Genomic DNA, 24,847 nt, shown 5'->3' with positions numbered 1-24,847 from the left:
CATGGGGCCAGTGCTGTTCAAGCTGCCTCTGAGGCCCCACGTGGCCCCCACATTCTTTATGCAGTGATAGCTCTCCCCTGCACTTGTCTCTGCCTTTGTGTCATCCCTCTGTCCTCCTGCTCTGAAGTTACCCCCCATTGATGATCGCCTGTGGTTGGTACCACTTGTGGGTGATAACCTCTTCCACTCTGAGGTCCATCTTTTTGTTACTTTAATGAAAAATAATTTCTAAATTTTTAATTGTAAAAAAACCTATTTTACCATTGTAACCACTTTTTAACTGTAGGATTTAGTATTAACAAAATGTGCATTGTTTTGCAACAAATCTCCAGAATTTCATCTTGAAAAACTAAAACTCTGTACCCACTGAACAACAATTCCCCATTTCTCCCCTCTGCCCAGTCCCTGGCAACCCTGTTTTCTGCTGGATCAAATTTGTTATCTTATCTCTAAATACCTCATGTAGATGGAATCATACAGTATATGTATTTTTTTGATGTCTTACTTATTTCACTTATCATAGCATTCTCAAGATTAATCCACTTTATAGCATGTGACCAAATTTCCTTCCTTTTTAAGGCTGAATAATATCAATCTTAAAATAATTGTATGGAGAGACTACATTTTGAATATCTGCCCATTTGTTCATGGATGCTTCAATGAACATGGGCGAGCAAATATCCCCTTGACACCTTGCTTTCAATTCTTTTGGATACATACCCAGAAGTGGGATTCCTGTATCATTGGTAGTTCTATTTTTAATTTTTCGGGGAACTGGAATACCAAATGTACCATTTTATATTCCCACCAACAATACACATGGGATTCAATTTCTCCATATCCTTGCCAATATTTATTTTTGGGCTTTTTTAAAAAAGATTTATTTATTTATGCATGCAAGAACTGGGGTACAAGCCAGAGGTGTGGGGACTTAGAGGATTCACCAGAGACAGGTGGAGAACAGAACAGGCAGATTGACTGAAATACACTGCTGAGGGGAGCAGCAGGCGAGTCAGGAGAGGTCTGCTGCACTATGTGGGTTGCTCCTTGGCTGCCTGGAGATCAAACTCGTGCTGCAGAGCTGCAGATAGCTTCACAGTGTTGTGCTTAATCCCTTGCGCCACCAGGGAGGCCCACAGGGTTTTTTTGATAGTAACTATCCAAAAGGGCATGAAGTTATATGTGTGTGTGTGTGTGTGTGTGTGTGTGTGTGAATAAGCCCTTTACTGATTTCTTTGAGTTGTTTTTATATACTTTAGTTGAGTTATATGTATAAACATATAGGGTTATACATTCCCGATATTAACCCTTGCTAGTGAAAACTTTCTCCCATTCTGTTGGTTATCTTTTCACTATTGGTTGTGGCCTTTGATATACAGAATGTTTTTTAACCCACACATGCTGCTTCTGATCCTTGCTTTCAGTTGCTGCTGCTCACACTACTGCAGATGTTTATTCATTAGAAAATATGATTACCAGTAAATTGCATCTTTTCTACAGACTGGTCATAAAGAAATAAAATTAGATTTTCTTTTACAAATTTTATGTGCAGTCTTTATAATTCACTTTAGTTTTTCCTTCTTTCCTTCCTTCCATTCACTCACTTATTTATTTGACAAACAAGTTGATATGAGCCTCTTGATTGAGCCATATCCTGTGCCAGTGCTGGGGTCCACTGAACAAGATATGCTGGTCAAAGCCTCATTGTAGCCACCTCTTCCATGGAGCTTTCCTGATGTGTGCTGGACACTTTGAGTGCTCACTTCCAAGTTCCATAACCTAAAATATTCCTCCAGTATCACAGTCATCATGTCATTTTGAATTATTTGCTCATTCCCCTCATCCTTGACTATGACCTGCTGATTGTTACATGGTATTCAACATTGACTCATGACTGTGGAAGATGCTATATCTACCAGACTCACTGTTGAATAGGCATTTATGGAACTTTACAGGCTGCTGTGTTCATCCTGGGCCTCTTACCCACCAGGTGAACTTTCAAAAAATTGAGAAAGGAAATAATTCCAAACGCACTTCATGAGACCAATATTACTCTAATACCAAAACCAAATGAAGACAACACAAAAAAGAAAACTACAGACCAATTTCCCTGATGACCACAGATACATTCAGATGATTATATACCATATCCAAGTGGGATTTATACCAGGGACACGAGAATAGGTTGACACCCAAAAATCAATCAACATATTTCATTATATCAAAAAAGGAATGCTAACCATATGAGCATACCAATAGATGCTAAGAAAGCATTTGCTAAGATTCAATATTCTTTTATGATGAAAACACTTGAAACACTGGGAATAGATGGAATATACCACAAGGTTGTATATGACAAATCCACAGCTAAATCCTTCTCAATGGTGAAAAACTAAGTTGGTGGTGTTCCACCAAGATCTGGCATAAGACAAGGATGTCCACTTTCACCACTACTACTCAGCATAATATTGGAAGTCCTAGCTAGAACAATTAGGCAAGAGAAGGCTATAAATTGAATGCAACTTTGGAAAGGAGAAGTAAAACTATCATTATTTGCAGATGACATGATAATATACCTAGAGAACTTTAAAGACTCCCCTAAAAAATTATTTGAAAATAAATCATTTCAGCAAAGTGGTAGGCTACAAAATCAATACACAAAAATCAGTTGTCTTTCTATAAGCAAACAATGAGTCAGAAGAAGAAGAAATTAAGAAAACAATCCCAGTTACAGTTACATTGTAAAGAATTAAATACCTAGGGTAAATTTAAGAAAGGAGGTGAAGGACCTATACAAAAAATACTGTAAGGCATTGTTAAGAAAAATAGAAGAGGACACAAAGATATGGAAAGATATCCCCTGCTCATGGACTGGAAAAATTAACATTGTCAAAATGGCCATTTTATCCAAAACAATCCACAGATTAAATGCAATCTTTATCAAGGTTTCAATGCCATTCTTCAAAGAAATAGAACAAACGTTACTGAAATTCATATGGAACCATGAAAGACCCCAAGTAGCCAAAGAAACCCTGACCAAAAAAAGCAAGAATTGCATTGCACGCCCATACGTCAAAATACAAAGCTATAATAATCTAAACAGGATGGTTCTGAAACAAAAACAGACACATAGACTGATGGAATAGAATCCAGAGCCCAGATATAATCCTGCACAGCTATGGACAGTTAATCGTGTAGCTAAGAATATAAATTGGAAAAAGGAGAATCTCTGCAACAAGTGGTGTTGGAAAAACTCAACAGCCAAATGAAAAAGAATGAAACTAGACCACTAATTCTCACCATATACAAAAAATCAACTAAAAATGGATGAAAGATTTGTATGTAAGACCTGAAACCATAAAATACATAGAAGAAAACATAAGCAAAACCCTCCATGATATAGGCTTTGGGATGTCTTTGTGGATTCATATCTAGCAGCAAGGAAAATAAAAGAAAATATAAACAACTGGGATTTACATCAAACTAAAAGCCTCCTGCACAGCAAAAGAAACCATCACTAAAACAAAGACACCCTACTGTATAGGAGAAAATATTTACAACCCATACATCTGATAAGGAATTGATGTCCCAGATCTACAAAGAACTCATACAATTCACCAAAAATAAAAAAAAAGAACCCAATCAAAAAAGGGGCAGAAGAGCTACATAGGTATTTCTCTAAAGAAGACATACAGATGGCCAACAGACACATGACAAAAATGCTCGTTGTCACTTATCGTCAAGGAAATGCAAGTTGAAACCACAGTGAAATACCATTTCACACCTGTGAGTGTGGCTCATACCAAAAAGAACAGAAACAACTAGTGGTGGCAAGGATGTGGAGAAAAGGGAATCTTCATACCCTGCTGATGGGAATGTAGATCCAAACCCTATGGAAAAGAGTATGGAGGTTTCCCACAATATTAAAAATTGATCTATCATACGACCCAGCAGTTCCACTCATAGGTGTCTACCTGATGCATACATGATCAGTAATTTGAAGGGGAACATGCACTCTTATGTTCATTGCATCACTATTTACAATAGCCACACTATGGAAACAACCTATGTACCAAATTAGAGATGAGTGGAGCAGGAAGATGTGATATTTATAAGCAATTGAAAAAGATAACCTTTTGCCATTTGTGACAACTTGGATGGAACAGAGATTATGCTAAGTGAGATAAGTCAGAAGGAGAAAGATAAATATCAGATGGTGTTCCTTATATGTAGAATATAAAGAAACAAAATAATTGGCCGGATAAAACCAAACTGTCAACAAACCCTAGAAATCTGAGTATAGAACTGAAGCACCAGAGGGAGAGGGGAAGGAGGAAGAGTGGAATGAAGTTTGATGGGAGTACAATGGACTGTAGGGGGCTGGTTGTGGTGTAGTAACAACACCTGAAGGAAGAGATCCTCTAACTCTAAAACACAAATAAGGATGTGAACCAGTGTTACCTCAAAACAAAACAAAATTTTCAGTGCTTGTCCTTTCACACATTTCTCTTTGCATCTATATACAATTTGTAATTGTTAATTTTATCTAATGTTCAAACTATACAAACTATTCAAAACCATATTTTCAACCTAGCAAACATAATGATTGAAAAAAAAAAAAAAGAAAGAAAAGGAAAAGTCTCCAAGCGGAGTCACTTGTGCTAAAGTCCTCGTCATCAAACCAAGCTTATACCTAATTCCAGCTTAGGTGTCTCCAGGGATGTTACCTTTAACTGGGCAAACTGGAATTACCTGGTCAACACTAGTGAGGTCATTGGCCCCTTTTGTTCCCTATAGGATGGTCACCCTACTTGAAACAAATCCTCTCTTTACTAATAATTTCCTTTTGTCACCCCCTTTCTGTCTGCAAAGCCTTCCATTCTGTATAGCACTTCAGTGCGCCTTTCTGCTTGATTCTGCCCACTCTGTGAATCACTGAATAATGCTAATTAGATCTTTGAATTGACAGTGTCAACGAATTTTATTTTTTAACGATTACAGGACCATATGTACCGTCTTTGCTTTCATGAGGCGTCCCTGGAATTGCATGTCTATTCATGTATCCTGGAGAGAAGTGGCATAGTCTTAGCACTAAGTCTATTTTCCTTCCCAGGTTTCTGGGTGGAGCGAACCCCAGTGCATGAAGCAGCCCAGCAGGGTGAGACTCTGCAGTTGCAGCAGCTTATTGAGAGTGGCGCCTGTGTCAACCAGGTGACAGTGGACTCCATCACACCCCTGCATGCGGCCAGTCTGCAGGGCCAGGCCCAGTGCGTGCAGCTCCTGCTGGCGGCTGGGGCCCAGGTGAGTGGACCACAGGACAGACCTCAGACTGGCTGTGACTACAAGAATGGATGGGACTAGCTCAGGAGAACATGTGATAGAGGAAAAGAAGTGGACGGGGATGGGTGTTCTGTGACTGGTAAATGCACGGAAATTGAAAGAACTACTGAGGGAGACTGAAGGGGAAAGAAGGAGGAAACCAGCATGGGGTGTAGAGGCAGTTGTAGGAGGGAGGGCTGGTGGTCTGCTCAGCTGCATGTGACGACCAGTGAACATGCTCATGGACTTGGCTACTTGAATCCTATGGCCAATGACAAGGCAGTTGAGCAGAATGTTGGAGGGAGTGCTCCATTCTGCATGAGGTCAGGGGCCATGTACATTAGACACAGACTGGTTCCCATAGGTGCTGGCAGGGCCTGGACCCAAGAGCTACTAGTTGGGCTCTAAGAGCAGTTTCTGGTCTCAAGTATGATGCTGGCAAAAAGGGAACAAGAACCAGGATTCTGACTGGCTGCTTTTCTGGTGTAAGTGCTCACACCAGGGCTGGCGTCCAGCCCCAGCGGTTAGAAACAGGTGGAGTTGCTAGGTGTTGAATTAACAGTGGATGCTGCCATGGGCTGTAGGAGTTGGTTGGTCCCCACCTGGACAGCGTACAGAATTCAGCTCTGGGTAGGAGTTCAGGATGAGGGCAAAGGGAAGACTGAACCATTTACCCTTCCACAAGCTTAGTTGTGAAGGTGATTCAAGATACCTGGAACAGGCTTCAGCATGTGCCAAGCAACAGCTGAATCTGGACAAATTCTAAGCAAAGACTGCCAATTTGGGGTGTCAGCCTTTTCCTGCCCTGTGATTTTCCAACTAGAGGTGGCATCTTTAGCAGTTTCAGCACTTTTTAGCTGAGGCTTGAGTTAAAAGACAATTATGCCCTGCCTTCCTCAGCTGGTCCCCGGGGCACTTCTTGGCTCTGTGCTCCTTAGGTTCTTGGGTGGTGGTGGGAAGGAGACTGAGTTGATCCTGCCCAAGAGTGATGACCCTGCCCTGAGGAGGCTAATCACACTCCCAGTCTGTGTTCCTTTTCACTCTTGAACCCCCTTGTCTGATGCAGCGCCTTAGCACAGAGTAGAAAACCTAAGCATTTCTTAGAAAAGCTAGAAGCATCTTTGCACAGGTATTTGTGCATCATGATGAGAAAGTGAGCTGTGTGGTCTTTCCCCCGTGACACTATTTCTTCCTCCCCTCCGAGGTGGATGCCCGCAACATCGACGGCAGCACTCCTCTCTGTGATGCCTGTGCCTCAGGCAGCATCGAGTGTGTGAAGCTCTTGCTCTCCTATGGGGCCAAAGTCAACCCACCCCTGTATACTGCCTCCCCACTGCACGAGGCCTGCATGAGCGGTAAGTTGGCAGAAGAAAGCAGCGAGGCAGGAAGGGGAAGCCAGCAGCTTGCGGGGAGATCTTCCAGTCTGTTTTGAGCTCTTGGTCACTTCCCAGGATCAAGTCATGTGCCCAGGATAAGGGGTGCCTGTATCTGTGATGGGATTCTATTTCTTAGCTCCTGTGCCTTTCAGTTGTTAACACTGGAGATGGCTCCACTCTGTAGTTACTCACTAGTCCTTGCTGTTGCTTTGACCCATGGGTTTTATTCTAGTGAGGAAACAAGATCCAGACACCTCCCTGAGGATACAGGGGAGTTAGTCCTGGATGCTCAGGGAGCAAGTGGGACATCAACTGACCTCTAAGAATGGACAGATCTCAAAACAGTAGGACGATAAGGCCACTCCAGTCTCACTGTTGAGGGGTGGCAAAAGATAAAAGTGAAGACTCAAGTGAAACAAGTGGGTGAAAATTCTTAGATGGCAGACTAGGGAGTTTGGTTTCTACTCCTTTAAGCAAAGGTTGCAAGCTTGTGGTCAATATTTTGGTTGGCTGGTGCTGAGATTTTCTCACTAAGTTTGATCAGGGTTTGGGGTGCAGGCTTCTCCATGAAGGGCCTCTGTTCTGTTGCTTCACACCCTGAGCCCCACAGTTAGGTCATCTTTGCCACCCATAGGCACTGCGGATTGCTACAGCAGCTTTTAAAGGTTTCCAAGCAGATTGAGTAAGAGGAAAATTATGTTTCAGAAAGGTTATTTTAGTGCCATCCGTGTACAGTGTACTGGAGGAAAAAATAGTTTTTCCTCCTCCTATCTTTGGAACATTTACTGGGGCCTTGGAAACTGGACTTACAGGGACCAGATTAACAAGAGAAAAACAGAAGCTGTCAATTCCTGCACCCAGGATACACATGGAAGAAGTTAGTGTTAAGTAACTCAAGGGGGTGGTTATAGTGGATGCTTATAGTGCATCTTAGCAAAGAATAAAAACTTTGCAGGGAAGTGATCAGACAAAAGAGTTTCTGGAATGGTAAATTATATAGAGTGGAATGGCAAATCTATAGAGAAGAAATTAATGGGTGATAAGGACTGGTTAGCAAGGTTCGTTGAGTAGATCCTCTGATGCCATCTCTGAACTGATGAGGGTCTAGTACTGTCTCTGATGATTAACCTGTCCTTCTAGGTGGTGGTGGTGTGGGGGGGGCTGTCTTTACAAATTATATCCTGATTCTAGGCAAATTCGGGAGGCCAGAGAACTTTTTTTTGTATGTGCTTCTTTTTCAACTGTCTTCAGCTCAAAATAATCCTTGTGGCATAGTGGCATGTTTTGGGGTGCATATTCTGCCATACTTCAAAAGACAGATTGAAGTGGTGGTGGTGGGGAATATCCTGGAATATCCTGGAAATGGAGAGATGAATCGGGGGCCATCTCAGTGACCCAAATGCAGAGCTCTTCGAGCCCAAGTAGGGTGGCATATGGGAAGTGAAGGACTCATCTGGAAACCTTTAGGGAAAGTTTCAGAACTGGGGTAAAAATGACCCTGGGTTGAACAGGGACTGCTGCCAATGGCTGAGACAGATCTGGCAGGAACAGGCACCCAGGAAGGGAGAGGGCTGTGTGTTGGTCATCACACCCAAATGACAATGCCCAGGAGATGACTGTAGAGTTTAACTGGTTTTTAGGGCTAGAGATGGAAAATTGGTAGCTACCAATAAGGAAAAGTTGACTGAGTGATGATTGAGTATGAAGTCTGGAACAAAATGAACCTTCATTCCAAGCCCAAGTTAAAGACTGGAAGAGGCGCATGGGGAAGACTCAGGAAAGGCTATGTTTAGGAGAGGAACCTACCGTGAAAAAGCTTGGGGATATCTATTTAGGCAGCTTAGACTCAGATACCTAAGGCTTTATGTTTTCACCTCTAGGCTTGGGCTCTGTGCTCCAGCTACAACCTGGGGCTCTGAGCTCCTTCTCTTCCACCAAGGAGCCAGGGAGCAGGAAGTCTAGCTATTTGGGGTACAGTTTCCAAAATTTAGGATCTTGCAGCAAGAGGACTGATCATTATCCAGCCTTCTCCCACTCCAGCTTTCTCAGGAGAAAGGAAACTACCCGTACTTCTTAGGACCACACAGGATCGTGAGCTACTCTGAGCTGGGGTGTAGTCCTGTTCCCCACTCTCACTGCACCAAGCATGGGGCTTTCCTGTTCTAGCTGCTCATTATTTCAGGTGTGTATCTGCGTCAGTGTATTCATCCTCTCCATTTCTTCTAAGGAAGTTCCGAGTGTGTGAGGCTTCTTATTGATGTTGGGGCCAATCTGGAAGCACACGACTGCCATTTCGGGACCCCTCTGCACGTTGCCTGTGCCCGGGAACATCTGGATTGTGTCAAAGTGCTGCTCAATGCAGGTGGGTTGTGTACAAACCTGTGCTGCTCAATGCAGGTGCGTTATGGTCACACCTGCTCGGCTCAGTGCTGTTGTGCTTTTCCCTGCCCTATGTGTTGGCAGAGAGCTGGATAGTGGGGATAGTCAGCCAGGTTGGAGGCTGACTCAACGGCCAGCTGAAGCCCTGGTCCTCAGTTCTATATTTATAAAACTGGAAAAATAAAGCCTGTTTCTCCGAATTGTTGGGAGGAATGACAGTAACATTTCCGCTGTAACTGATTCATCGTAGATGCTCAGCAGGTGCTGTACACTATACCTGTCTAATAAGGTTTTTGCCTCTAAAAGGGGGGTTAAGGGAAAATGCAATTGGTCATTGCTCAGTGTTCTGAAAAGACTCGGGGTCAAGAAGTCTCCCCCACCTCCAGCCCACTGACTAACAGTTGTAAAATGCAGCCAAAATGGGTATTGGCAAAGAAGTTTTTATTGTGAGCCCACATTGTGGAGGGAAAATTTTAGTCAGCCATCTTATGGTTCTGGATAGAATTTAGACTAAAAACCAAAACTTTTCTGAAATGGAAAGATGATGAATTCTCTCCAAATGACAAGTCATTTCAGTAAAATTATATGTAGTTTCCTATTATTAAATCTTGTTCACTCGGCTATGCCACTTTTTTTTTTTTAAAGATTCATTTTATGTAAGGTTAGTTATTGGAGTATTTTTAATACTTTTTACAATGATAAAATATCTAGATTAGAAGCAGTTATAGGTTTTCCTGCCAAGTTGCTCATCTGATGGTTGGACCCCAATTTTATCAACCTAGTTTATCAACTCTTGAGCCTTTTAAAAAAACCTTTCACTGTGCCTGCAGAGTGCCTGGGTGTATGTGCTCCACACACCTCAGTTCCAGTTTTCTCTTAGTTTCTTTTGTTGTGGCAATAGGGGAAGGAACGAATTCATATTTTTAGCCCCCACATCCTTTCTGCATTAAAACTCTAGGGAAGTGATTACTCCTTTTTAAGTAACAGAAAGCCAGTTCCTCTAGGTGAGGGATTTCTGTGCTCAGGTATTTGAAAGGATCAAAATTAGAGGAGGGTGAAAGGTGAGTTTAACTGGGGCTCCAACAATGACATCCGAGAACTCACTTTCTTTGAATTTTGCAGTTCTGCTTTCCCGGGGTTCTCTGACCCGACTCCCTGGGTCGGGTCAGAGAACAAGGAGTGAAGACAAGGGGTGAAGTGACTGCAGCAGAGTTAGGCTTATCCAAATACTTTCCTTCGTGAGGCTTTGTAACTTTCATAGAAGAGTGAAAAATCTCTTCCCCAGAGGTCCTGCATACTCTCTTCTTTTGTCCCATTGATCGGAATTGGGCCACACATCCAAATCTAAACCAGCCCATTAGACCAGACTGATGGGTCCAGACTTAGGTGCGGGAGAGAGAGGAGATCAATCAGATCCACACCAGAAGTGGGAATGTTGCTGTAATTTCAGGCTTTCAGGTCTAGTTCCCCAGCCAGGAATAGATCCCAGGCTGCGGGGGCAGCGCTGAGTCCCAGCCACTAGACCACCACCCCTTGGTGTCTCAGGAAGCTACAGCAGGAACTTTGCTGATGCTCAGGCAAATGAAAAGAGGCAAATTTGTTTAGAAATATAGATATAAATACAAGGACAAGTTTATTTTTATTTATTTATTTTTAAAATTTTTTTTTTTTTAATTTATGCATACAAGAACTGGGGTATAGGCCAGAGGTGGGGGTGGGGTGTGTGAGAGAGAGGATTCACCAGAGAAACAGAGTGGGGAACAGAACAGGAGGATCTACTGAAATACACTGCTGCAGGCGAGACAGGAGAGATCTGCAGCACCATGTGGGTGACCTCCTTGGCCGGGATCGAACTTTTATCGCAGTGGCTGCTGATAGCTTGATAGCACTGACTTTAATCCCTGCGCCACCAGGGAGGCCCTGGGCAAAATTTATTAAGGAGAAAAGGAAAAAGAAACAAAGTGGGACTCCCAGGCCTGCGGAACCAGGCCAGGAGAAGCAAGGAAGCCACAATGGAGTTGTGCCTCAGGGAATATACACCTTCTTTCCCTAATTATTCTAAAGCCCTATGAGTCTCTCTGTGGTTGGTTAATTCTTGGTAGTTTTGTTACAGGGCAGGGAGAGGGGCAGCCCAAACCCTGCAAATCTGCCTATTCTAAATGGGTTCTGTCATCCGCCGCATCAACACAAAACAAATGAGATTTTAATGGGAAGGAACTTTAATACATCTAGGAAACAATACAGGAAAGGCAAAGAATCTAGTTTCTAAATCAAGCACCCAAAGTTACCCGTCCCCTCGTGGGTAAAACTCCATCCAAATGGGATTGGCCTAGAGCAAGGCCCCAAAGCCTGCCACAAGTCTAAAGCATCTTCCAGTGGGGACCCACAGAAAAGGGTCAGAAACAACCAGACAAGCCTGGGAGGAAAAGAACAAAATCAAAATCAAGATAAAAGTTGCCATTGTCACCTCCCCACGGGTCTCTCACCCACATCTGTGTCACCCAGTCCATGACCAAAAGGCAAGCACAGTTTCTTCACATGTCTCTCCATTCCATGTGCCTCCTCCAGGTCTCCTTCTGGCTCCATCCTGCTTCCCTCCTTCTCAGTCTCCTCTGCAGCTTCTTCTCTCCCTGCTCAGCTCCACCCTCCGTTTGGGTGGGGCAGGGAACCTGGAAGTCCCCCTTTCCTGGGGACCACCCTGTTACAATCTCACTCACTGTCTTAAAGTCTCCTTGCCCAGAATTACATCTTGCATCCCAGCCCTTATCTTAGAGTCCTTTTTCCTTTTTTGTCCTTGTCTGGGAATGTCCTGTTGCCCCTAGTCCAGGGGGTGTTTGATTAATCCCCTTTGGAATTTGGTGCCCTTCTCTCTGGAGCCTTTCTTATTCCTCCAGGGCTTTTCCTATTCTATTCTGAGCCTAAAAGCTATCTGTTTGCCCTTTGACTTAGGAGGTGGGGCATCCCACCCACCCCCCAGGCGGGTTTTGAAGGAAGTGGGAGGCAGCCAGGATGTGGCATTCCTGAGTATGGGTCAAAGCCTGATAGTTTTAGAGGGAGTTTCCTACACCTGGGGAGTGGAATGCTGCGTGAAGGGAGTGTTCATACTGGGTTATTGTCAGTCTTTGGTGTTTGTTGACCACCATGCAGTCAGCTCTAGACTCAGTCCCACTTGTGGGTCTAATCTGCTCAGATGACCTTGTTGGACCTCCTTGTTCATGCACATGCATTCTCTCTCTCTCTCTCTCTCTCTCTCTCTCTCTTTTCTATAAAGAGAACTATTTTTGAACTCTGGGAAAGCTCCAACACAGAGAAAAGCAGAGAGGACAGCACTTAGATTCTTTGTAAAGCAGCAACACTGAATCTTTTGGGGGTGGGTCCTCTTGGAAAATTTAATGAAAGCTACTGACCACTTCTCATGAAAAACAACAACAAACAGTGCTTTTGGCTCTGATTTCCGAGTGCCCAGGTCCTGCTTGAGGAGTGGGCTGTAAGCAGGCCCTGAGGCTCACTCGGAGTGTAGGGGAGACACAGAGGCTGTTGGACTTTGTCAATGGTGAAGCCAAGTCCTCAGAATTTTGTCAGAGAAGGGGTGAAAGGTCCATGCAGGAAGCCAGAATGCAGGAGCCAACCAGGAAGCCCACCTGGGGGGCAGGAATGTGGATACCTGCCTGGAGGACTCAGACAATGAGCCTCCCCCCTCCCCCTACGAGTCTCATCTCAGACAAAGAACCTCTACCTGCCCCACAAACTTTTCCCGCCGTAGGAGCCCAACTACCCACCCAACCTCTCCTCGCCCTATAAAACCCTGCTTCCCCCAACAACTTGCGCGGCTTCACTGACCCCCACCTTGGGTCTGTGAGGTCCGCCCGGGGCGCAATAAACTTTCCCTCCCTTTGAGAAATGTAGCCTGGCTCTCCTTTTCTTTACTGCACCGAACCTTTCAAGGGGTGCTGGGGCAGGTGAAAGTCCACTTGTTAAAGTGAAGTAATTCTAAACCTCAATGCTGGCAGTCAATATTTAACTCTGCTGGAGGCTTCGGAGGGGCTAAGTGAGGAGTCAATGCATCCGTCTTCCAGCGCAGGCATGTCTTCCCATGTTCTCTGTTATGTCTCAGTAAGCAAACACGAGGCTGAGGTGCTCCCTGGTGGGCCTCGGTCCCATTGCTTGTGCAGGGTCCTGAGGTGCATGACACTGTTTCTTTGCTGGTTAAGGTTTTGCTGAGGCCACTGCATCCTATTTTGCTTTGAAATCAGGATTTGGATAATGGGCAGAATTTGACCCCTTTCCTCTGAAGCCAGAAGTTGGGAATTTTTAATGCTCAGATGACTTCAGTTTAGTCAGTTGTCATCTCTGTTGACAGTGCATCACCATCATTAGCCCACACAAAGCCATATCCCGCCTTTCACTCAGTCCTGTCCCTCACCCCACCATTGTAATGCATTTTGTCAGGAGAGGTAAAAGCTGGAATTTAATTGCTCCCCTGGTTTCAAGAGAAAGAACAGTGGAGATGTAAATGCAAAGGCTGTTTAAATCTTTACTGTGCTCCTTGTCATTAATGGGGGTGAAAAGACCTGTTTGCCTGCAGGCAGATTTTTGTATGGTTGCTTCACAGAACCAGGACAGGAAGCCAGTTCTGATTTAAAAGTCACAGGAGGGGGGGGTGTCCCAAAATGTTTTACATTATGTTCACAGTGTGTGTGTGTGTGTGTGTGTGTGTGTGTGTGTTTGTGTGCACAAGGAGAGTTTGGGCAGCTCAACCTGAGCTTCCAGGGCTCTGAGGACCTGAGAGACAGGCTGCAGAGCCTTAGAACTTCTTCTTAGTGCACAGGGAAGTTTTTTGTTATGTTTGTCTGCTTTTTGGGTCTATTTTTAGTTACATTTTTTATGACTGCTACTTGTCTTTAGCTCTCTTTTCATAAGAAAAAAGAAGTAATTACTGCTTTTGGATTTTGAAAAAGGTTTTGAAAATGCTGTAATTAAAGTCTGATTTTTTTTTTAAAGATTTGTTTTATTTTATGCATACAAGAGCTGGGGTGCAGGAATACACTGCTGAGGGGAGCAGTGGGTGAGTCAGGAGAGGTCTGCTGAGCCATGTGGGTCACCTCCCTGGTCAGGGATCGAACTCGTGCTGCAGTGACTGAGGCTAGCTTCATAGTGCTGCGTCTCAACCCCTTGCACCACCAGGGAGGCCCTAAAGTCTGTTTTGATCTAGTTTCCTGTTGTTTACCTTGCAGAACGAAAAAGTACAAGCCAGTGTTTCTCTTGACTCAATATTCTCTCTGATGTATTTGCTCCCACTTTGGCCCTGCAGGGGCCAATGTGAATGCAGCCAAGCTTCACGAGACAGCGCTTCACCACGCAGCCAAGGTGAAGAACGTTGACCTTATCGAGATGCTCATCGAGTTTGGAGGCAACATCTACGCACGAGACAACCGGGGGAAGAAGCCCTCTGACTACACCTGGAGCAGCAGTGCACCCGCCAAGTGCTTTGAGTACTATGAGAGTGAGACTTGTTTGAATTATGTGGTGTATTTTAAAATGGCTTGCGAAACCACTATGCAGGAAACTGCTGACACTCTGTCAGATCACCTTATGAGTAGACAGCCCATGTGAGGCTGTGAATGCGTCATGGCCCCTACCCCTCATGCCTCAGGAAACAAAGTACAAGTAATCTGGCCATGGACAAGATTTCTTCTTTCACTACAATTTTTTTAATGAATTCATGTAGGGTTACATTTATACAAGGTTTTCAAACACCTGTCAGGGGAAAAAATGATCAGTTTATTCCCTTTTTTGGCAGCCCAATCCAACCCAAATCTTATAAACTTAAGGTAAACACCTTCCATATCTGTCAGTTAAATAGTACCCAGACGAAACTTCTTTCTATGCATTCTAACAATTCAGGCAGAAGAGGTGACCTGGGAAAATGAATTTCACCTAATTCTTTTTTGTTCTTTCAAAGAATTTTTTATTATAATTTTTCATAAATTGGGAATCCTTGCTGTGGTTGACTTATATTTTTATCAAACACAGATCATTCTAGGAGGTGGTCCTTGAGAGCAGGCTCTGTTTGCAAATGTTCCTCTGTTTCTGGCTGCAGGGGCTTACGTCCTGGCTGTCTACTCAGCTGCTGGTTTGCTGTCCTTGAGCCACCACTCCAGGCTCTACCTTTAGTCCTGAGGTCCTGGCCCTCTGCAGCCTGGGTGTGCATCTGCACTTCATCTCTGGAGCTGTTTTATCACTTGTCATAGTACTTCTTGGGTCCTCTTAGAATCTTCAGCAGCAATAGATCAGCAGCTGGCACCTAACCCCTGCCCAGCACCAAATCTTGCCCTGCCTCTTTGTTTGTCTGGAAGTCTGTCAGATGAACCTACCAGCTGTAGATTAGTCTTTTGCTGACAAGTCTGTGTGCTGATTTATAACATTATGGCAAATAAATAAATAAGTATAGTAAAAGTAAGCCCCCAAAAGCCAAAAAACTCACAAAATGAAATCCCAGTGACCATACCCAAATTTCATTCTTGATCTGCCTTCTTTGGTCCCTGACCATCCTTCCCAATTGCTTTCCAGAGCCAACTTGCAGGCATGTCCTATTTCCAGGAAAAGAGAGGCATTTCTAGCTCCTCTATGGTATTTTTTTAAAAAAAGATTTGTTTATTTTATGTATACAAGAGCTGGGGTACAGGCAAGAGATGAGGGAGTGAGAGGATTCACCATAGACACGCTGGGGAGCAGAACAGATGGATTGACTGATATATACTGCTGAGGGAGCAGTGGGCGCGACAGGAGAGGTCTGCTCTGCCATGCGGATTGCTCTCTGGCTGGGGATCGAACTGGTGATTGCTTCATAGTGCTGAAGCTTAACCCTTTGCACCACCAAGGAGGTTTTTTTTTTTTAAAGATTTATTTATTTATTCATACAAGCACTGGGTACAGTCAGAAGCGCGGGAGGGTGAGAGAATTCACCAGAGCCAGAGCAGGGAGCAGAACAGGCAGAGTGATGAAATACACTGCTGAGGGAAGCAGTGGGCCCGGCAGGAGAGGTCTGTCATGCCATGTGGGACCCTCACCAGCGGCCGTGGATCTAACCAGCGCTGCAGAGGCTGCGGGCAGCTTCGCAGCCCAGCGCTCAACCACTGTACCACCAGGGGAGGCCCAAGGAGGTATTTTTTAAGTTGAAGGATGTTTTGCTACTTCCTTAAGCTGACCTCATATGCTTCCTATTCCTTTTTCCAGAGACTCCCCTGACGCTGTCACAGCTCTGCAGGGTGAGCGTGAGGAGGACTGCTGGCGTCAGAGGGCTGGAGAAAATTGCCAAGCTGAACATTCCCTCTCGGCTCATCGATTACCTATCCTACAGCTGAGTGGGCTGGTGACCCCAGCTGCTGGCTTTGCTGAACTCAGCATCCAGCTGCAGAGGGCTTCTGCTTTGTTGCCTGAAACTGTACAGTTATTCTAGATAGAACAACATTCCCTGAGTTCCTTTCAGCCTCCTTTGCAGACTCCTGGAGACTATTCCAAGCATTGAGAAGACCCTGCTTCAGCTTCTGCTGTGACCCCCCTGCCGGCTCTCCTGGAACCTCACTCTAACTCCGGCATGGTCCCAGCTGTCCAGTTCTCTCTCCACTGACCTTCCTTAGAGGAACTTTCTAGAAAGATTTCTGGCAGCTCTAGGGAAGGACAGGCAGGCTGAGGGCCAGGGTAATGCTTTGGATTTCCATATGCCTTAGGTATGCTGTAGAAGTCCTCAAGGGCCTCAAAGGCCTATTGTCCATCTGATTCACCCTATGGGGGGGCCCTGAGTTTTCAAAGTGGGGACCCTGAACCTCAGAGGCTAGGCCTGGGGTTGTCAGGTCCTGACCATGTGGCCTGGGTTGGCTGTTTTGCTGACATCCTGCCACTTGAATGCTATTTTCTGGAGTCATGGTTGGCACTTTTCAAGGCCCAAGTATACCCGTGCCCAGGTATACCCTTCCCCAGGGAGCTTTATATAAGTCTTAGTGGGATGAAGCTCAGGTTTTTAATTCCCCACAATAAGCACAGTGTTTCTTCAGTTTTAAGTTTCAAGTCTTTAAAAAAAAAAAAAAAAAAAAACTTTGAGAGGATATATGGGTTGTACTGCTTAGGTTTTAGCAATAAGTCTTTAAAATAAAGAATAAGATGAAAGTTTATTCACACATATTACCATGAGGAATTAATGCAGAGGACTTGTAGGGAACTCTTCAGGAATTACTCACCTGTTTCTACAGTTGCCAGGTGAGTTCTTGTGCGACTCTAAGTTTTGGTAACTCCGTGAAGCTCCAAAATTGGTAGATGAGGTTGACAGCACTCAGTGGATACAGCACCCATTGATTCACTCATTTTGTAGATACGTATGGGGCATTGATTAAGTGTAAGGCATTTCCACAAGTTTTGAACTGGATAGGAATCAGACTCATCATCCTAGGCAGGGAGAGAAAGGTTTTGCAATCTGACCCTATAATAATAGAAACAAGTCATTGTACATTACAAACCATGAAATGAACTATTAAGTAGTATAGCCAGAATGCATTTGCCTGCCTATGATTCTATAACTTAAAAAAAAAAAAATGAGGAAGTTAAATTAGATGACCTTTGTATAATTAGTTTGGGTACATTTAATTTCTGGGAACATGGAGGAGGCACCACTTGAGAACGCTGTGGTGCATCCTGTCCTAAGCGTGTCCCCTGAAATGTGAACATCACCAGATTCTCACAGGTGGGCCTAGACCCCTCACTCCCAGAGTGTGTGGAATCCAACAGTCCTGAATTGTCCAGAGACGTCTCTTCACAGGGTTCATTTGATGGACCCCAGATCTGGTGACCGTTTCATCCTGCCTGCTGTGGGTATTTCCCATCTGTTCTGTTTCAGCTATGGTTATGGTGGTGCTTCATCTTATGTTGGGAGTAAGGGCCACTCCAGTTGGGTTACAGTCTTAGATACAATTCTGGGTAAATTAGTGTTTCTGCATGTACAAAGAATGGTGAAAAGCAAAGTGGTGGGTTCTCTCCTTTCATCTTTCTAATAGAAAGTTGCCTCCAGTGAGGTTGCATCTCCATACCCTGTGTGCAGAATCTGGGCCCCACATTACTGCTCAATAAAAGTTGTTGAATAGAGTTCATTCTTGTGTTTTACTTGGAACAGAAACACTCTGGTGGCTTCTTCCTGGGTGAGTGGAGAGGGAGGCGCCTGTTATCCTCCCTGTGTTTTGGAAGGTTCAGTGGTGGAGATTCTCCTGTCACGTTCTCATCTTCCTTCCTGTCTCCTGGTGCTGCTCACAATGCTCTCATGTGGACTCTGCTGGTGAGAGACACTGCCTTAGAAATCAGAGGACTAAGATTTTAGGGCCTCCTGTATCTTCTCCCCCATCTTGACTGAGCTATAATTGACATACAACCCTCCTGTACCCATCAGAGGGCTATGAATGTGGACATTTTTGGCCAGTCCACTGGCCTGGATCTTCTTAGCTGCAAAAGATGATTAAAGAGTCAGACTGTGATGATTAAAAAAAGATTTGATGAACAGCCACTGGATTGTTCAGATGAAAAAACGAGGCCCTGCTGGTTGCATGTTTTTGTGAGGCTGAAATTAGGTAATTATTTTTTTAAAGATTTATTTATTTATGCATACAAGAGCTGGGGTACAGGCCAGAGATATGGGGGTGAGATGATTCACCAGAGACAGAGTAAGGAGCAGAACAGGAGGATTGACTGAAATATACTGCTGAGGGGAGCAGCGGGCCAGACAGGAGATGTCTGCTGTGCCATGTGGGTCACCTCCCTGGCTAGGGATCAAACTTGTGTTGCAGAGGCTGCAGATAGCTTCATAATGCTGCGTCTTAACCCCTTGTTCCACCAGGGAGGCCCCTGAAATTAGGTAATTAAAAGATGTCTTGAAAAGTATAAAGTGCTCCCTAATCTAAAAGCGATGAGGTTAGACTGTGTTATGGTTTTGTTGATGTTCATGGCTCTTAGTTTTCAGCTGTAAGAGGCTGAAAACAAGGTTCCACTCATGATGACCAAGTGTAACCTGCCTATAATTCAAACTCAGCACATATCCTCTTCTGTCTTTGGGACAGTACCACCTCTTTCAGTAGTTGTCTCTATAGTAGAAGCTCTCTTTATACTCTCATACTTGGTGTGCAGCAGATAGATTTGGAGAAGAATTTGCAATATGTATAACAAATGATTGGTAATCAAAATAAGATCTTTTAAAAAAATTATTGAGAGGGCGTCCTTGGTCGCGCAAGGGCTTAAGCACCTCACTACAAAGCAATCCACAGCCGCGGCAGCATGAGTTCAATCCCCGGCTCTCCAGAGAGGAACCCATAAAGTGAAGCGGACCTCTCCTATCTCGCCCGCTGCTCCCCTCAGCAGTGTATTTCAGTCAGTCTGCCTGTTCTGCTCCCCACTCTGTCTCTGGTGAATCCTCTCACCCCCTGCATCTCTGGCCTGTACCCCAGTTCTTGTATGCATAAATAAATCTTTTAAAAAAAAAAAGAGACATGAAGCTGGTATGAGAAAATGCTATCTGTGTTGGTGGTAAACAGATGGTTGTGTGTTATCTGGTAATTTTTTCATAATAATTTAAAATATACCGAGGAGAGACAAAGGGTACAATTTTTTTTTTTAAGAGAGGTGGAGATCTGTGTGATTGTTATGAACTGTTTTAAAATACCTTGCAGCTTCCCACTGAGGACAAGGTCACGTTTTTGGTGATCAGATTTCCAAGTTGGAGCTGATGCTCTTTTTGGACTGCCCTCTTTTTTGAAGGAGGAAACAGGTTGCTGCTGTTTTCCTTAGCTCCACGACATAAAAGCCCTGAGATGCTGTGTGGCTCACACAACACGCCTCCTCTCCTTTGAAAGGAGCTGAATAAAACCCCTTTGTTAGTAAGCTCCTCCTGCTTTGGCAAGACTCACTTCCTAGATGGTCATGAATGTTAAAGTTGTGGCTCAGGGCAAAGTCCCCAGATTCAAGTCCTACAAATTTTGGCGAGATCAAAATAGGTTTCTCTAAAGTGAGGAGCCATTTTATGGAAAGTAGACGTAGCTGCTTGCCAGGGAGGGGTACAAAGGAAGACGGGCTCTCCAGCAACTCCTACACTGTCCTCCTCATCTCTGGGGTCCCTCTGATCTCCAGGAAGGAAGTGAAGTCTCCTCCCTTCCTGCTTCCCTTGTTGATACTGGCACAGAGATATTCCTCATGGTAACCCCTCCATACTGCGGGTGAGTCTGCCTGAAGCTCTGAAGCTGTTTGGGATGAAAGAAAATGCCTTTGTATGCCCATTTCCTCCCCTGGACTGCTTGGTTAGATCTGTTCTTGCTTTCTTTCCAAGGGGGCAACACCCTTCACTTTTAAGTTGTTGAGTTTCATTATTCTTGAAAACCACCCTAAAACTGAACATAAAGCTCACCAGTTGGCCCATCCTGTGAACAGCTGTGCCGTTTTACAGACAGAGGCTGGTTGCAAGGGTGCTGGCAAGCTGTGACTCTCCTGCCCTCTCGGCAGTGCTGAAACATTTGCTCTTCTCCCTATAATGGCCAGAAAATACATCCAGCCCCTGGAGGCTCTGCTTTTTCTCTTGTCAGTGTTGCTAGCACATGCCACTGACAGTGAGGTACCAGTTCGTTCGCATTAAAGTCTTGTGCTCTCTGGCAATTTGAATGAAATTATGACTTAAATTGGCCCACCCTAAATAGGGTGACTCCTAAAAGCCTTGTCTCTCAAAATCATAAAGACAAAAAGATGCGTGTTAGGTCTTGCTCATAAACACACACACACATACAGACAGAGTTACTTTTTAGCAGCTAGTCTCCAGGTGTGCAGTTCTTGTGGGCCATAGACTTCAAAGCTGAGAGGGAAATTGTAACTGAACTCTGAGTCAGTATGTGCAGTTAGTTTAGCCCTCTGCTGTCTTGGGGATCAACAAAGAAAACCCACTTCTCTGTTAACCCAGATCCTCAGGCTCGTTCTGCTTGCTGTTAAAGACAGAGTATTATTACATGAGGCAAGATGTTGGATGATACTCTTATTCCTTGGTCCGTCCATCCATCCATCCATCCATCCATCCATCCATCCATCCATCCATCACTTTTTATTTTTCTTCTTTTTTAACCAGTTACTCTAATTCAGGTTCTCTGCTGGATACCAAGAATACCAGAAAAACACAAGAACAAATCTTGATCCTGATTTCAGGGGCTGCTTCTCAGTGAGCAGACCCAGAAACAAAGCCATGTTAAAAAATGCTACAGGTCAGGAGCATGAGCCTCCAAGAAGAGAGAAAACTTACTCCAGAGGCCACTGGGCATGCTCCTGAGGACTGTGTAGGGTCAGGAGAGGAGATAACCTTGACTTTGGCTCTCAGGTTTTGGCTTAATGCAATTGCATAAGAAAAGCCTCAATCTTATGTTTGGGATACTGTGTAATTTACAAAACTATGTAAGGACCTCAATTATCAGCAGTAGTACTTTTTGAGAGTGAATGTGAAGACTCATTGATGCAGCGTCTCTTGTGTTTTTTAAAAGATTTGTTTATTTATGCATACAAGAGCTGGGGTATAGGCCAGAGGTTGGGGGGGGTGGGGTGAGAGGATTCACCAGAGACAGAGTAGGGAACAGAACAGGCAGACTGTCAAAAGTGCACTGCTGAGGGGAGCAGCGGGTGAATCAGGAGAGGTCTGCTGCTCCATGTGAAGCTCCCTGGCTGGGGATGGAACTTGTGCTGCAGCGGCTGCGGATAGCTTCATGGGTTACGTCTTAACCCCTTGTGCCACCAGGGAGGCCCAGCTTCTCTTGTGTTTTATACCTTTTTATACCAAGGACAGAAACAAGAGAATGCAGTTTAATCCTGTGGAATTTGACATGGGTAAAGAGTTCACTGTAATCCTCTCTGATGGCTGCAAAAGAGATGGGAGAAACTTTTACAAAGGACCAGATCAGGTCAAGCAGGGAGTATGAAGATGATGCCTACGAGTCTGTAGGGATCTAGAATTTGCAGACCACTTCTAGGTAATTTGAAAAAAAAAAAGAACTGAAACATAGGGAAAAAACCCATCACAAGCTACCTTGAAAGAGTCTAATTAGATTCTTTTTCTTTTGACTAGGGAGCTCAAAGAAGTGCTGTGCTTCTTTTTGTGTTTCTTTTTAAAGAGGAGATTATAAAATTTTATCCCAGAAATAAAGCAAAGATATAATTGAGTTTCGTGTAAGAGCCAACTAGAAATGGGATAAGAAGTTAGCAAAGGGAGAGGCTAGAGGAAGTGAGGTCTGGAGGAAGGAAATAGAAAAGGGTGTGCTCACAAGCTAATGGCCAGCGTGCTGACCCATGCTGGTAGTGTTTGCTAAGTTAGCCAACTGCCCTTTGTGGCACCACCCCAGGGAAAAACAACCAGAGCACTGTAGTGGCGGGATTTTCTACTACCTAACATCGTAGGTAGGACAGGTTTGGACAAATACGGCTCTGATCAGAGCAATATTACTGGAAGAGCCAGATGACATGCAATCACATTGGCAACTTCCAGGCTCAGGAAGCCCAAGGAGTCTACCCAACAGCTGATGAGGCCTCCCCAGAGTTTCTGACCTAGTTCAGGGGTGAATTCTGTACGGTGCTAAACCAGAGCCACACTCCTGCCAAGATTGGAAAAACCTGAATGACATTCCTTTTATTTATTTATTTATTTATTTATTTATTTATTTAAGATTTATTTATTTATGCATGCAAGAACTGGGGTACAGGCCAGAGGTGTCGGGGGTGAGTAGATTCACCAGAGCCAGACTGGGGAACAGAACAGGCAGAATGATTGAAATACACTGCTGAGAGGAGCAGTGGGAGAGACAGGAGAGGTCTGCTGTGCCATGTGAGTCACCTCCCTGGCCGGGGATAGAACTCATGCTGTAGTGGCTGTGGATAGCTTCATAGTACTGATGCTTAACCCCTTGTGCCACCAGGGAGGCCCCGACATTCCTTTTAATATGGAAACTACAACGCAGCACAGGGACCTCAGGTTCTTATTTCTTCCCAAAAACAAATACTGTAAGCACATTTTGGGTTCCTAGGCAAGCCCGCAACACTATTTCTATGCATTCAAGAAACAGTTAATTGGTTGCCTATGATGGTTAGAGCATTCTGGGAGGTTCTGCCCTGGGCACAGAGGGATAAAACCTAGAGTAGTCAATTGCCTATGTGCAAACATGGGGCTCTGCTGAGGGCTGTTGAGAAGGTCCTTACAGTTTCTGATTCAGTGGGTCTGGGATGAGGCTCGAAAGTCTTCAGTTTTTGTACATTCCAGGGGATGATGTTTCTGGTGGGGTGGAGGGGAGAACCATTGCTGTAACCTGTTGCCTCATCTCCAGGCTCTCTCATTTTAGTTTTTAGTCCAGGTTTAATGATGCATCCTTGAAGACTAGTATTTTAGGGAGATTTACAGTGTCTCGAGAAGCCAGGCACAGATGAGGCCCATTTTGAATTGTGGACCCTACTCTGCGCTTCTGGGGTAAATCACTTGGAACCAGGTTTCTGAGGTCAGAGCTCCTGGAGGCATGCTTTGCAGATGTGGGTACAGGGAAATGACTGTGTCTTTCTGTTACCATTTTTAAGACTTCCATCTGCTGCAAACATTGAACCTCAGGGACTGAACACTGTAATTATATGTACTTTGTGCAGACAGAAGACGGATGATGACCTCAGCCCAGGTGTGAATCATTATTTTCCTTAGACTGTTGAAGGAAATGATTGATGAGCAGAAGAGACCAAAGACATTAGATAAATCTGTCTCAACAGTGAATAAGGATGTGCCACCATTAATTGTGTTTCCTCTTATGCTTTTTTATTTCCTCTTATGTTTGTTTCTAGGCCATTTGTAAAGGTTTGCCCTTGAGGTAAAGGAGAGGGGTTGCCACCATTTTCCCTATTGATACACGGAGCAGCAGAATAAAAATCTAACTTGGGAAGTGACCATATTAAAATATATGGCAGAACAAGGATAGTTTCTCTCCCTTTTTGAGAATTTTCCAGACTGAGTGCTTGGGGTTATCCTATTTTCACAGGAGATTCTTTCCTTTTTTTTTTTTTTTTTTTAAGATTTATTTTATTATGCATACAAGAACTGGGGCACAGGCCAGAGGTATAAGGAGGTGACAGGATTCACCAGAGACAGAGCGGGGAACAGAACAGGCAGATTGACTGAAATACACTGCTGAGGGGAGCAGTAGGAGAGTCAGGAGAGGTCTGCTGAACCATGTGGGTAGCTCCCTGGCCAGGGATCAAACTCGTGCTGCAGTGGATGCAGATAGCTTCATAGGTTGTGTCTTAACCCCTTGCACAACCAGGGAGGCCCCTAACCTGTAGCTTCTTAAAGGATGTGGAAAGACGTTAGGTAAGGGAGAGGCATTCAGATAGTAGAGTGCCCTGGCCCCAGAGTGGAGATGCCCAGGGCTTGGCTTGGGAACAGTGAGCAGAACCACCTGTTTCATGTGGAAAAAAGGATATAAAAGAATCAGACTTGAAGATGGATTCTGGAGCTCTATGAATTTGAGGCTAAGAGATAAAACTTAAATTTGTAAGCTAATGAGGTGCTTGGGATTTTTGGCAAGTGTGTAATAAGGTGAGACAGGATTTTAGGAAGATTATCAGTCATGGTGGATATGAGAGGTGTGGCCAGTGTGGACATAAGAGAGACTGGATATAATCAAGGGTGAAAGATTTTGTGGTACTTCACAGGAGATTCTTTTGCCACAACTGGGACACCTGGTCCC

The 24,847-nt window shown here is 44.4% G+C and overlaps 1 protein-coding gene across 1 annotated transcript in view; it reads left to right on the top strand.

Moving 5' to 3' along the window:
* Positions 1 to 18,204, top strand: part of ASB13 (ankyrin repeat and SOCS box containing 13) — a 30,082-nt gene extending 11,878 nt beyond the window's left edge. Inside the window, exons 2-6 of the mRNA XM_037510561.2 lie at positions 5,114 to 5,301; positions 6,524 to 6,674; positions 8,923 to 9,057; positions 14,386 to 14,577; positions 16,311 to 18,204. Of these exons, the coding sequence (XP_037366458.1) occupies positions 5,114 to 5,301; positions 6,524 to 6,674; positions 8,923 to 9,057; positions 14,386 to 14,577; positions 16,311 to 16,438 (794 nt within the window). The 3' untranslated portion in view covers positions 16,439 to 18,204. The remainder of the gene's footprint in view (positions 1 to 5,113; positions 5,302 to 6,523; positions 6,675 to 8,922; positions 9,058 to 14,385; positions 14,578 to 16,310) is intronic.
* Positions 18,205 to 24,847: the final 6,643 nt, after the last annotated feature.

Source organism: Talpa occidentalis, unplaced genomic scaffold, assembly GCF_014898055.3.
Source record: "Talpa occidentalis isolate TD23 unplaced genomic scaffold, MPIMG_talOcc4v2.1 talOcc4.14, whole genome shotgun sequence".
Taxonomy (NCBI): Eukaryota; Metazoa; Chordata; class Mammalia; order Eulipotyphla; family Talpidae; genus Talpa; species Talpa occidentalis.
This window is presented reverse-complemented; position numbering and strand designations above follow the sequence as displayed.